Source organism: Aspergillus homomorphus (assembly GCF_003184865.1).
Source record: "Aspergillus homomorphus CBS 101889 unplaced genomic scaffold BO97scaffold_60, whole genome shotgun sequence".
Lineage (NCBI taxonomy): Eukaryota > Fungi > Ascomycota > Eurotiomycetes > Eurotiales > Aspergillaceae > Aspergillus > Aspergillus homomorphus.
In genome coordinates, this window is record NW_020291946.1 from 119,378 (window position 1) to 131,404 (window position 12,027).

At 51.5% G+C, this 12,027-nt stretch overlaps 5 protein-coding genes across 5 annotated transcripts; 2 read left to right on the forward strand and 3 right to left on the reverse strand.

Moving 5' to 3' along the window:
* Window positions 1-462: 462 nt before the first annotated feature.
* On the forward strand, window positions 463-1,502 carry BO97DRAFT_399574 (hemolysin III family protein; the record flags this gene model as incomplete). The annotated part of the gene is made up of 3 exons (XM_025694252.1): window positions 463-993; window positions 1,057-1,287; window positions 1,347-1,502. The coding sequence occupies 3 exons, from the start codon at window positions 463-465 to the stop codon at window positions 1,500-1,502; spliced, it is 918 nt and encodes a 305-aa protein (XP_025546858.1).
* Window positions 1,503-2,242: 740 nt separating this feature from the next.
* Window positions 2,243-3,268, reverse strand: BO97DRAFT_418371 (uncharacterized protein; the record flags this gene model as incomplete). Its single annotated transcript, XM_025696518.1, has 4 exons — window positions 2,243-2,273; window positions 2,336-2,391; window positions 2,787-3,194; window positions 3,236-3,268. 4 exons carry the CDS (start codon window positions 3,266-3,268, stop codon window positions 2,243-2,245), a joined length of 528 nt encoding a protein of 175 aa, XP_025546859.1.
* Window positions 3,269-5,472: 2,204 nt separating this feature from the next.
* Window positions 5,473-7,274, reverse strand: BO97DRAFT_418372 (crossover junction endodeoxyribonuclease; the record flags this gene model as incomplete). The annotated part of the gene is made up of 2 exons (XM_025696519.1): window positions 5,473-7,090; window positions 7,261-7,274. 2 exons carry the CDS (start codon window positions 7,272-7,274, stop codon window positions 5,473-5,475), a joined length of 1,632 nt encoding a protein of 543 aa, XP_025546860.1.
* Window positions 7,275-7,851: 577 nt separating this feature from the next.
* On the forward strand, window positions 7,852-9,636 carry BO97DRAFT_355785 (putative actin-related protein RO7; the record flags this gene model as incomplete). Its single annotated transcript, XM_025692146.1, has 2 exons — window positions 7,852-9,139; window positions 9,233-9,636. 2 exons carry the CDS (start codon window positions 7,852-7,854, stop codon window positions 9,634-9,636), a joined length of 1,692 nt encoding a protein of 563 aa, XP_025546861.1.
* A 428-nt stretch (window positions 9,637-10,064) lies between these two features.
* BO97DRAFT_399583 (aldose epimerase family protein) lies at window positions 10,065-11,423 on the reverse strand (the record flags this gene model as incomplete). The annotated part of the gene is made up of 1 exon (XM_025694253.1): window positions 10,065-11,423. One exon carries the CDS (start codon window positions 11,421-11,423, stop codon window positions 10,065-10,067), a length of 1,359 nt encoding a protein of 452 aa, XP_025546862.1.
* Between the last annotated feature and the right edge of the window lie 604 nt (window positions 11,424-12,027).

Below are 12,027 nucleotides of genomic sequence, written 5' to 3' on the forward strand. Positions count from 1 at the left end.
GTAGGACCAAGCCAAGAGCCACAAATATAGATCACGAGCTGTGTATTCAACGGATCAGAATAGAGACATGGATATCATGCGAATCGCAGGAAGATGATCTATACTATCAAAGAAGCTGATTTCAAACAAAGATTACACTCAATGTTACTAGCGTAGTTCCATAATTTCTGGTAAATGGCTCCGTAGGGAATAATCTAGCGCTTCATAAAACATACAGCAAGACTAAATCTACTAGGTGCACCCCTCGTCCCAAAGAAAGGAAGAAAAAAAAAAAAAAAAAAGAGAGAAACAAAACACATCAAAAATCAATTAAATTGAGATACCCCCTTTCACTGATTTTCCATTTCCCCTTCTCCGGATCTTCGCGCCTCCCACGTTATCATCATCCTCATCTTTTCTCCATGAGACGCAAGGGCAATGGTATCATCTACCCGGCGTCGAGTTTCGTCCCCGCAGCCGCAAATGTTGCGCCAAGAGCAGGGCAATGATTCCCTCAGCCGACGACTTGCCAGAAGTCCATCCAAGGCCGCCAAGGCACGCAGAGTTCTTCTCACATTCGAACAACTGCCACAATGGCATCAAGATAATGAGTACATTCTTCATGGCTACCGCCCAATCTCAGGATCGGCTCGGGTATCTTTCTGCAGTTGGACATACCTCCACAATGAGTCGGTCAACATATACTCTCACCTGATACCAGCAATCGTCTTTCTCTTCAGCCAGTGGTATCTTCAGATGTTTCTGAAAAGGGAATACCCCAATATGACAATTTCTGATCACTTTATTTTTGCTTTCTTCCTTTTGACTGCCGCTATCTGCCTGGGGCTGTCAACGACCTATCACACCATGATGAATCACTCCTACGAGGTCGAACAACTGTGGCTGCGATTCGATCTGATAGGCATAGTCGTCTTGACAATCGGAGACTTTGTCTCCGGGATATACATGGTGTTCTGGTGTGAACCCCTGCAACGCAAGATCTACTGGTCCATGGTGAATTACCTTCTACCTGCCCGCCTTCCGACCTTAGATCCCCACGCTGACATCGCTTGGCAGATTGGGGTTCTCGGGTTGCTTACTATCTTCGTCATGGTAACTCCCAGATTCCAGGGCCCGAAGTTTCGCCTTTTCCGAGCACTGACGTTCGTGGCGACGGGCTTGTCCGGCTTTGCGCCCTTGATACATGGGATCAAGCTGTTTGGCATCTCGCAAATGATGATACAATCTGGAATGCCCTATTACCTGATTGAGGGAGCCTTCCTCCTAACTGGCGCCTTGATATATGCAGTAAGCCTTAAGATCCCGCATAATGTGGAAAAGTAATTCTAAACACTATGATCCTATAGACCAAGTTTCCTGAGAGTCGATATCCAGGTCGATTCGACATATATGGGTCCTCCCATCAACTGTTTCACATCCTCGTGGTCTTCGCTGCTGTAACCCAATTGGTCGGGATACTGAATGCCTTCGACTATAATTACCGCAATCGAACATGCTCATAGAACTTTTGACATGACTTGCACACAAGACAAGCTCGTCGCTCGTTCACAGCACATCGCAAGCCATGGTGTTATCGCTTGTCGAGCGTCCTCTGCAAGCCCTTTTGCCACCTGGGGCATAATTTATATTTGGCAACTACGTTCCAGACTGAGACAGGCTTTCATGATGAGGCTAGAAGATAGAATCGGAGCGAAAGGCTCTAGTGGTTCAAGGTTGAAGGGCCAGAAGAGGATGCGAGCGTGGGGAACACATGAGAGCTAGGTCGAACCGAGCGAAGGAAGGAGATGCCATGGTTCTGGGCCTTGTACCGGCAGAAAGCCTTCAATCCCTTGAGCAAGGTCACTACAGGACACATGAAGTTCCGCAAGTGCCATATCATCCCAAATCCTCGAATCTCGAAGCTGCACTTGTTCAAATTGTAGTGTTTAGCTTTTCTGCAGATCATGAAGCGTGGACAGTTGTTATTTAGTCTAAATTATTTAGAAATATTGATATTATTAATCTTCTTAAAGAACTAGAAATCATATCTTGATTTAGGAAAAATAATAAAATTTATCTTTAATTTAATAAGCTGTTATGTTAATAATCTATATTAATCTAATAATTTTTTATTTTTTATTGTTTACTTATTTTTAATATTATAGAAAACTTGTAGATCATTTATTTAGAAGATCAAAAAGAGATTGATTAGAATTACTGTAAACCCAGTAAAAGGATGTGTCAATATCTAGAGATGTAACTACTAAATCACATAACCTGATCGAATATAAATACTGTGAAATCACGTAGTTAGTTTTTTACTTGACCAAATCAATGATTATCAAAGGCTTCATACCTTTTCCCTGTAAAGCCGCTTATCTCCACAGAGTCTTGCTTCAGATCGCCATCTTCCTGGTGCCATATTAAAATATACGAACCACTCCAAGAATATGTACAAATTACTGTTCTTAAAGACATTGCAGATCCTGCTGCAGCATCAAACGGGGGAAACCAATGATCGATACTGTTGACGAAGTCTCGCTTATTATGATGTGGATTTCCATGTTACTGGCTTTAGAAATATGATTCGATGTCTCCGCGCATTAGCGCAATATCGCCTCTAGCACGTTAAGCATGTTCATGAATGGATGGGTGAGTGGCTGAAGCACCGTCAATACACATTCAGCATCGTTTGACCGAGTCAGCTCGCTTTGGGATCAACAAGGCATCAGAATGGTCAGTTGTGACGGAGGGAAGAACTTTCTTCAGATCGAGGCGTCTGTCTCATACCATCATTTATCCACTACATTTGCGAACTGAATCTGGAATTCTCGAACCATGGCCTCACGGAACCATAGCTTGAATTCTTCAACCGGGAAGTCGTAATCTGTAATCCGTCGGAGTAGTTTGTTCGCACCCTCGTGGGCGTCCTGGCGCGAAGAATCCTCGATAATCTTCCACCCATCCGCATAGCTCCAAGAGGCTCTGGGCATATCCTTTCGAACCTGAACCTCCCACTTCGGCCCGGGGTTGCTGTAGATCGGGTCTGACAATATCTGGTGTAGGTTCTCGGGCATGTCGACAATGATGAACAGGTCCCAGCACCACGCCTGTAGTCCACGAGTGAATAATTGCTCCAGGCAAGTGGGATAATTCTCGAGTGTGTCTTGGGAGACCGCCAGACGTCGGATCAAACTGGATGGCTCGATAATACTCTGTTTTTTAAAGTCTTGACCCAGCTCCTTGTAGAACTTACCGACATACTCAAAGAAGTACTCGATATCGTCATCAGGGCACAACACAATGTCGATGTTGGGATGAAAGCGGCGGACAGCAGCAGCAGCGCTTTTTTTTTCTCTCTCCATCCGGTGGCGTTTAATCCATAATTCAGTAGCTTCTCGGGCCTCTTTGTTCACATGAAGCAAGGAAAGTTCGATCTGGAACCAGGAGATTTTCCGAGAATCAATGAGATTATTGCCCTGGTCGGATTCTTCTTCATCAACCGGCCACTCCTCCCACAGCCAGAAGAACAGAGGATTGCCGACCAAATGGGACAGAGCAGCTTCCCAGACCTTGAGACGGATTTCGGGAGGAAGGCGCGAGAATTGAGGGAATGTCGCGCTTGCCAAAGCTTGTGAACAGCCTCCCAGTGTGGAGATTGCAGGGCGATAGAGGTATGGTAGGGTTGAGGAACAACGATATTGATAGCTGAGGATGGTTGCCAGGAGGAAGGACAGGTAAGTGAGACGTTTTTATACCTAGTGGATGAGATTGGAAGCTTTTTATGGTACCCATACAGGGAGTGTGTTTTCCGTAGAACTTAGTTAGCCAAGACCTGGAGATCATCGACTATCGGAACCCATGGCGTGAGCGAAGAGAGACTGGGGGGCCACACATTCAGTCGATAGAGATGTTGTAACTACCTATACTACCGCATGTCTCGCTGCTTTGATTTGTAGAAGGCAGATGCCAATAAGCCATCCGGAACCTGAATATGGAATGTTCCTGCCTGTCTCTCCGGTGGAAGTTTCCACCACAAACCACCAATGTAGAGATATGTATAAGCAATTCGACTTCGGTCTGTCTACTTTGTTCTTACTTTAGTACTCCGTATAGTATCCGGGTGTTCTAAACCCGTCACATGATGCCTGAGGCTTCACGTCGGCTAAGCATGGACCGGCTCCACCCAGCTAAAAGTCAAAATTAGGTTTTTTGAAATTATTTTCTAGGTAGATTATTTTTACAGTATATTGATTAGGTAAAATTAATATATACCGCCTATGATATGTACTGGCTCAAGGACCGGAGGGTGATGGTACTCGATGACAAAGATAGTGACAACCCACGTTATCGTTGGAATATGGGGAAGTTTCGACGACCGGTTGTCAGGGCATTATGATTAGGTATGATCCACCTCGAGCGGACAATGGTCGGCACGACATATATCGGAAAAGCAATCAGAGCCCAATCAAAAAAGTCTCTTTTTCCACATTGGGAAAAGGCCCTAGCGATAAAGAGAATAGTATTCTTTGCGGCGAACAATGGAGGTCCCTGGGCATCTTGGTTGCTGTTAGGACAAGGAGACTCTAAGGCTGCGGAGAATCTTGACTCAAGGTACGGCGACATGGAAATTATTGATAGTGTGGAATTAAGAAAAGTTCTGGGATTCACTTAGGTCATATCTTGACTTGGGTGGCATTTTCAAGGGATTATATCTATAAGAAGATCGCTTGGTTATCTTGAATGTACATTCGGTACATCTCGTACCACTTAGCTGCCACTGTTGGATGTGCTGGACGTTCGGTTTATGGTCTGATCCCCATGTGCCTTGGCTTTCCAGCCTACACATAATCAGGTGTAGCGCTTCACCTCGACCCATGTTGGCAAGCATTTGTAGCCGAGACTGCCCGGTCTTTTCAACCTACAAAAGCTGAATGCAAGCGACCTGATTGCTCTTCATTCTTTATAAAACCAGGGGGCGTTTTGTTTGAGTTGTGCTGGTAGGCATGGCCTATATCGAAAACAGATGAGCAGTTGACCGTGGCTGCTAACTTGTGGTGGGCGATAGGACGAGACTAGCTCGGATAGCTCTAGATAGCTTTCGAACCTGATATATAGCCCCCAAAAATGGCAAGGTCCTGAACAACATATAAAGTATTGTCGTCGACCCGGCTACAGGTCGGTACATCATCCAAGCCCGAAAGACGATACCGAGTTGAAAATCGAGGGGACAATTCAGTCGTTTCTGGGTATGTAGAACGAAGCGGCTAAGGTCGTACCTTTATAGCTCTCGCACTGGAATACCAGAAAAGGTCGTGAACTGTCTTCATCATCTGTTGGTCACAGAGCTAGTTGCTGCTCTGCTCGAATGCACTGATCGGACCTTTGGTGCCCTTGCTAAATGTCGATACTGATCCTTTTTTAGGAGATCCAGACCGCGATGGACCATATATGATAAGGGAATCTGTAGTGTCGGCCTCGTAGTGTCTTGAACTAAGAGCCGGATTCGTCTGTGGTCTTTGCGAGCTGGAGGCGCTTGTCGCTTCCGATCTCGGAGCGCTCCTTCGTCAGGAACCCATACTTCAAGATGCTTCCTTGCTTCATGCCCGGGTCTATGACTTTCTTCCGCGGACCCGTCTTCCGTGTGGACTTCTTCGGGGCGTTGGCTTTCTCCGCCTTCTCCGCTTCGGCCTTCTTCCAATTTTCCACCACCTCCGGAATCCCTATCTTTGCCAGTGTACTGAAAATCCACACCTTCTCCGTGGCGTATGGGTCGTACCGTTTCGTGACACGTTTCTTGACTGTGGTTTGGGGAACAGGGTCCGCATTTGCTTCGAGCTCCTCTTCATCCTCGTCGGCTGATGCTGCCGTTTCAGGCGTAGGAAAAGGAGGATTTGGCTCGTCGGCCATGATGTCCAGGCCGACGACATCGACGGGGACTATGTCAAGCTGATATTCTGTCAGACCGTCGGTACTGTAACTCTCCCGACTTTTGTTGATCTTCTGCATCATCGGTACGCTGCTATTGGAAAGTCTAGGATGGCCTGCGGGGAATGCTGAAGCCTGCTTTGCAAGGCGAAGCCTGTAGCAAACGAGAGGCTCAGCGAGTAGTTTGGTCACTTTCCGGGCCCCAGAACGGTAGTTCCAATCAAAAGTGTCGGCGGCGAATCGTCTCAGCTGAACCGCGTCGATCTCTTGGTCCCAGGCATTCTCCAAGCGTCGCTCTAGAGCTTTGATCTCACTGTCCGTCGATACCATGGGTTTTGCATAATACGAGAGAATAGTCTTGTCCGGAAATGTCTCCGGAACTCGAACAACCTTGTGCTTGGTCTGGAAGTAGCCGCTCTCGTTCTCTTCAAGTTCATATTGGAGCCTTTCTCTCCACTCGCTCAGCCGCTCCTCCATGTCGGGGCCTTCTGAGTCGATAATCTCCAGTAGATCCTCCCCAAAGCCGGCCCTTGCAATTTCGCCAGCCAATTTGCTTCCACATTTCGGGACGCCAGAGGGAAGGTAATCACCGCCACTCAGCATAGCGAACAAGATCATGCCTGCACGATCAAGCATCACTTTGCAAGGCGTTCCAGTGCCATCCATGCGATAGCAAGTGACGTGTGTCGCCGCCGCCGTGCCGGTGCCGCTCTCTTTCGAGAAGTTCATCACCGTAAACGTCGAACCGAACATCAAAGCATCGACGTCATTACTCATGACAGCATCCACCACGCCGACCCGTTGGAGCCTGGCGCATTCGGCCTCGGCCTCCCCCGGTGCATCGTGGCGTGGGAATCGAAAAAGATCCACCAGGATCTTCGACAGCCGGATGATGGGCGCACTCCCGTAGCTGCGCGTCGTGACCACGCGACCTCTTTTGAAGGGCGGCTTGTGCTGTCCATCGTACACAAAAAGTGGATGGATGGGTAGGGCCAAGATCTTGAGCAGTCGGTAGAACAAAGTCCGCAATTCCGGGTTTCGCCCGCCTCGGCCGGCCTGCACCTGAAAGAGCCAAATGGAGATGTCAACCGCTACACGGATGGGTCGCGCATTGCGTTCCAAATGTCCTATGGCCAATTTGGACAGGGAAATACGCTCTCCGGCGCCAATTGCGTGGATCAGGCTATTCGAGGGTGGTCAGAATCAGTGGGGTTGGGTGTTTAACAGTTGAGTGTCTCTCTCGGATGCGACCACGTGCGGACGACAACGGGACATCTATTTGTCTCCTTCGGGAGAAAAAAGCAGACGCCCCCGGAGAGATGAAGGGGGTTTTTGGGGGGAGGTTTCACTTACCCTGGGATCCCCATTCTGATGGCGCTCTCAAAGCCAGAGCCGTGAGCGACCAGAAAAATAGCCCAACCTGCAAGGAATGTACTCCAAAGACCAACAAACTCGTCAGTTTCTGGGAGACAGGGAGCAGAAAGAAAACGCCGACCGATTGATTGTGTTTGTTGATTTGACGCTGGCCGACAACTGGGCGATTTCCGCGGCCCGATGTAGATCCGCCCGCCTGGAGAGATTCCCTCCGCCGCTGCTCTGGAGCTTTGCTGCTGTCTTGTCGCGTTCGATATTGGCAATTCGCGGGTTTTATTTGAGAGAAGCTGTACAGTTGTTTGTTGGTTGCACAAATCAAGAAGAATCTGCAAGCGAGGCAAGCATGATCTGTGCGTGTGGTACAACGACATCAACGACAAAAACAACCAGCCAATCGACTCTCCGTCCCCCGAACCTTCCCCGCGCTGTGAATTAAAGGAAAGAGTACAACGACGGGCAACCACAACACCAAACGACAGACCACACCTGACAGGGGAGCCCAAAGACCCAGACATGGCCAGCGCTTCCTCTGTTGGTCACAGCTACGATGACAACAAGCGCCCGTTCTCCATGAGCAGCTTGCGACACGGTCACTCGGGGACGCCGTCCTCCCCCCATACCCCACAACACCACTTACGATCCAACAACTCCTCATTCGCCAGCACCACCTCGAGCACCTCCTACCGCGGCGAGGAAGATGCCATTATCTTCGAATTAGGCGCCCGCTGGCTCCGCGCTGGTTTCGAGGGTGAGAGCACCCCGATGTGCGTGGTGGGCTGCGGCCCTGAAGAATGCCGCCGCGTCGGCGACTATCGCGGATGGCTGAAGACGAACAACCCGGACACCGACCCGGGGCAGTTGCGGCCGCTTGTCAATGCGGAGGATTGGGCGAGCGCCTACGAGCTCTGGAAGATGGATCTTCGAACGGTCGACCTGGGCCTCGTGGAGGACAAGATTGAGCGGATGTTTCGAGAGACCTACAACAAATACCTGTTGACGGACGCGGGCACGTCGCGGCTGGTACTGGTGCTCCCCGCGATCATGCCACACCCACTACTGTCGTCGTTACTGTCGGTACTGTTCAGCCGATGGCGGTTCCCGAGTATCACGCTGTTGACGAGTGCTACGATGGCGGTGATGGCGGCCGGGGTGCGCTCCGCTCTGGTGGTAGATATTGGGTGGGCGGAGACGGTGGTCACGGGGGTCTATGAGTATCGTGAGATCGCGGTCAAGCGGAGCACGAGAGCTATGAAGGCGCTGCTGCAGGAGACGGGACGGTTGCTCACCAACATCCCCGCGGCGCGGGGTGGGAAAGCGCAGTCGTCGGGATCGGGCGATGCTGGTATCTCGGTGAGGTTTGAAGTTTGCGAAGAAGTTGCCAGCAGATTTCTATGGTGTAAACCCAGGAATACTCCCTCAACGGCAGAATCAACAAAGGCAGAACCCGACGACGACGAACACGAACCTACCACTCAACATTCCTCTTTATCTTCCCTTCTACAACGGACGGTGGAAATTCCTTGCCCCTCGAACCCAGGATCGGCCTACGTCAACCTCCCCTTCTCCACCTTCACCGAGCCCGTCGAAACCACCCTCTTCGCAACCGGCACAGCAGAGTGCGAGCTCGACGACGAAGAAAAGCCCCTTCCACTTCTAGTCTACAATGCCTTACTCGCCCTCCCACCCGATGTCCGCGGCATCTGCATGTCCCGCATGATCTTTACCGGTGGCGGTGCCAACATTCCCGGCGTCCGCCAGCGCATCCTTGCGGACGTCGCGGCTCTTGTCGACGAGCACGGCTGGTCCCCCGTCCGCGGCAAAGTGATCGAGCAACAACGACGCAAACTCGCAAACTTACGTCTCTCCTCCCCATCTTCTTCACCTCAACAAAAACAGCAGCAGCGGCAGCAAGAGCAATCCCCAATACCTGCACCCACCCTCACCAATCAAGACCCCACCCCCGACACAAACAACACCACACCAACCGAGCCTCAACCCCAAAAACCAGCCCCAGCCCAGGAACCCCAAGACTCCGACTCCGACTCCACACTAGACGGCGAAGACCCCATCGAAGCAAAAATCCGGCGCAATAACCGCGACACCGTGGCGCCACCAACACTGCAGGGTGTGCTCCGCGAGGTCGAAACCCTCGGTCCCTGGGCCGGGGCCAGCCTAACCACCTCGCTCAAAATCCGGGGCCTGGTCGAGATCGAGCGCGAGAAGTACCTGCAGCATGGCCTTGCCGGCGCGACGCGGGACTTCGAGGCCCATGCGCATGTGCCTGATCGACGGTCCGGGTTGCGGGCCGGCGGCGGAGGGGATCGCTCCAGTTGGACGTTGGCGGGGTGGGGTTGATGTGGTTGATTCTTGTTGTTTTTGGGGAGAGGTTTTATTATGTTGGGGGAGGGAAGTCTACGGTGCTTCTACTCTTCCTCTACGGTTGTTGTTTTTGTGTTGTGAATTATAGCGTTTGTGTTTGGTTTAGAGTTTAGCACTGCATTGTATCTTGTATACCCCTCTTAGTGTTTTACTCAATTGATCGGTTTCGGAACGGTTTGCGGGTGCGTATGTGCTTTTTAGAGGTAAGGGTTGCGTAGCTTGAGATTATTGCAACCGTAGACAATATATTGGGCTATCGGGTGCATGAGATCATTTATGTACAGTGTGTATGGCTTGCAGAGATCTACAGAAGTAATTTCAATAGCTGGCCAGGGAGTAAGACGAGAAGTATGCTCTTGATTTTGTTTTTGCGTCGTTCTTAGCGTCATTCGAGTAAAGACGTCTTAGACCGTGCCGAACCTGTAGGTGGCCCAGTTGACGGCGGGGCCGGTCTCGGGCGAGTAGATCTGGTCGGACAGCTGGCCCCATTGCGGGTTGTTGATGCCGTCGATCCAGCCCTCGGTCTCGATCACGAGGCAGCCGTACTTGTTGACGTACTCGGCGCCGCTGATACCCTCCTCCTTGTTGAGCTTGATCTGCGAGTCCTTGATGGGGATGGTGCCGTTCTGGCCGTTGCACGAGTAGATCTGCAGGGCTTGCTGGTTGGTGGCGACCTCCAGGCTGATGCCCGTGGTGCTGGAGTTCATGCGGACGATGGGCACGATCGAGTTGGCCGAGGCGTACTGCGGGGGGCGGTCGACGACGAAGCAGTTGTCGTATCCGGTGCAGTTGGAGCCGCAGAGGTGGACCGCCTCGTCGATGTCCTTGCCGACCAGTTTGCCGGCGGTGAAGTCTGCGGATCCGTTGTACGCCGTGTTGACGTCGAGGATGCTGCCGTCGGGGATCAGGATCCCGTCAGTGCCGATGAAGCGCTTGGATAGCGGCAGTTGCAGCCAGGTGTCATCCAGGATGGTCTCGTTCTTGAACGCGTTCAGGTTCCAGTAGATGTGGTTGGCAAGCATGATCGGGGTGGTCTCTGTCAGAGCGAGCGAGACTAGCTTGGTGGTCAACTGGGGCAAGCCCTCGGGATTCTCGTTGGTGGCTTCGGTCTGGACACTGAATGTAGCGTGCGTGATCACATCGCCAGGGAAGTCCTCCAGCGCGCGATCGACCAGAGTGAAGGTTATGGATGAGTTGGAGTGGGCGGTGACGGTCCAGTTGCGGCCATCATAGCCCACTGTGCCACCGTGGAGAGTGTCCTTGCCACCATTCTCGTTCTCGGGCACATGGTAATCCTGGGTGCCGATTGTGAAGGTGCCGTTCTTGATGCGATTCGCGTAGCGGCCGACAACAGCCCCGAAGAAAGTGCGATTCGTCTCCGTGTCTTGGAGATAACGCTTCGGGTCGTCGTAGCCTACGACCACATCCTGAAAAGCACCATTACGGTCGGGGACTTTCAGGGATGTCAATCGTGCTCCGTACGGGATTAATGTTGCAGTGATGTTTTTTGCGCTGATAGTGTAAGCCTGGAATGGGTCCGTTGTTACTGCTGTCGCAGCCTGGGACAGCACAGGCAGCCCATAAAGGGCGGTGGACAAATAGCTCTTGAGATGCATTCTGATGGCAAGAAGAGTAGTGACCGAAAGGCACAGACAACAATACAAGAATAGGATCCGCGGGGTGATGCGGGCAGGGCAGAGGGTAAGGCGGAAGTAACCGAGCAGCTGGGGAAGTCCCTGGCCGGGTGTGGAGGAGCGTCCCATCGTCTTGCTTAAATATTCCGCATTGGGGCTCTTTCACCTCATGATGGCGCACCTGACCGCCGGCGGAGGGGGCGAGGTGGACGGCAGCACGCAGGAACTGGGGTAGGAATGCCGCTACTGGTGCTCATGGTTAGCTCATGTTGTCAAATGTCCGACGGGACATCGTCGTCATCTTACCCAAGGATAGGGAACGATGGAGGGCGTTGGCCTGTCAGGGGCCAGGTGCCAAGTACGTGGGCAGCTAATCAAGCTACACTTCCCAAGCCGAAGCCCCGTTGTCCGGGGATACGGGGTTGGGAGCAGGTGTGACGGGAAAAGTTAGTCCGCGTCTGACCACTTAGCTGCAGATCTGGAGATGACGTGAAGTTCCGGGATGGAAAATGAGGGGAAAGCGGGATCAGGAAATGCAAGCGGTGATATCAATCCGGAAGGAGAAAACGCGGATTGGAAGAGAACAGGGGATAGTGACAGTCCAAGGATGAGTCCAAGGATGAAGCCACGGAAGTGGACCAAATCACTAGAAGGAAAGAATAAGGGGGTCCAAGCCACGGGGTCACACACACACTAGTCCGGTTCGGGCATATTCCGGTGGGGGAATTGGTTT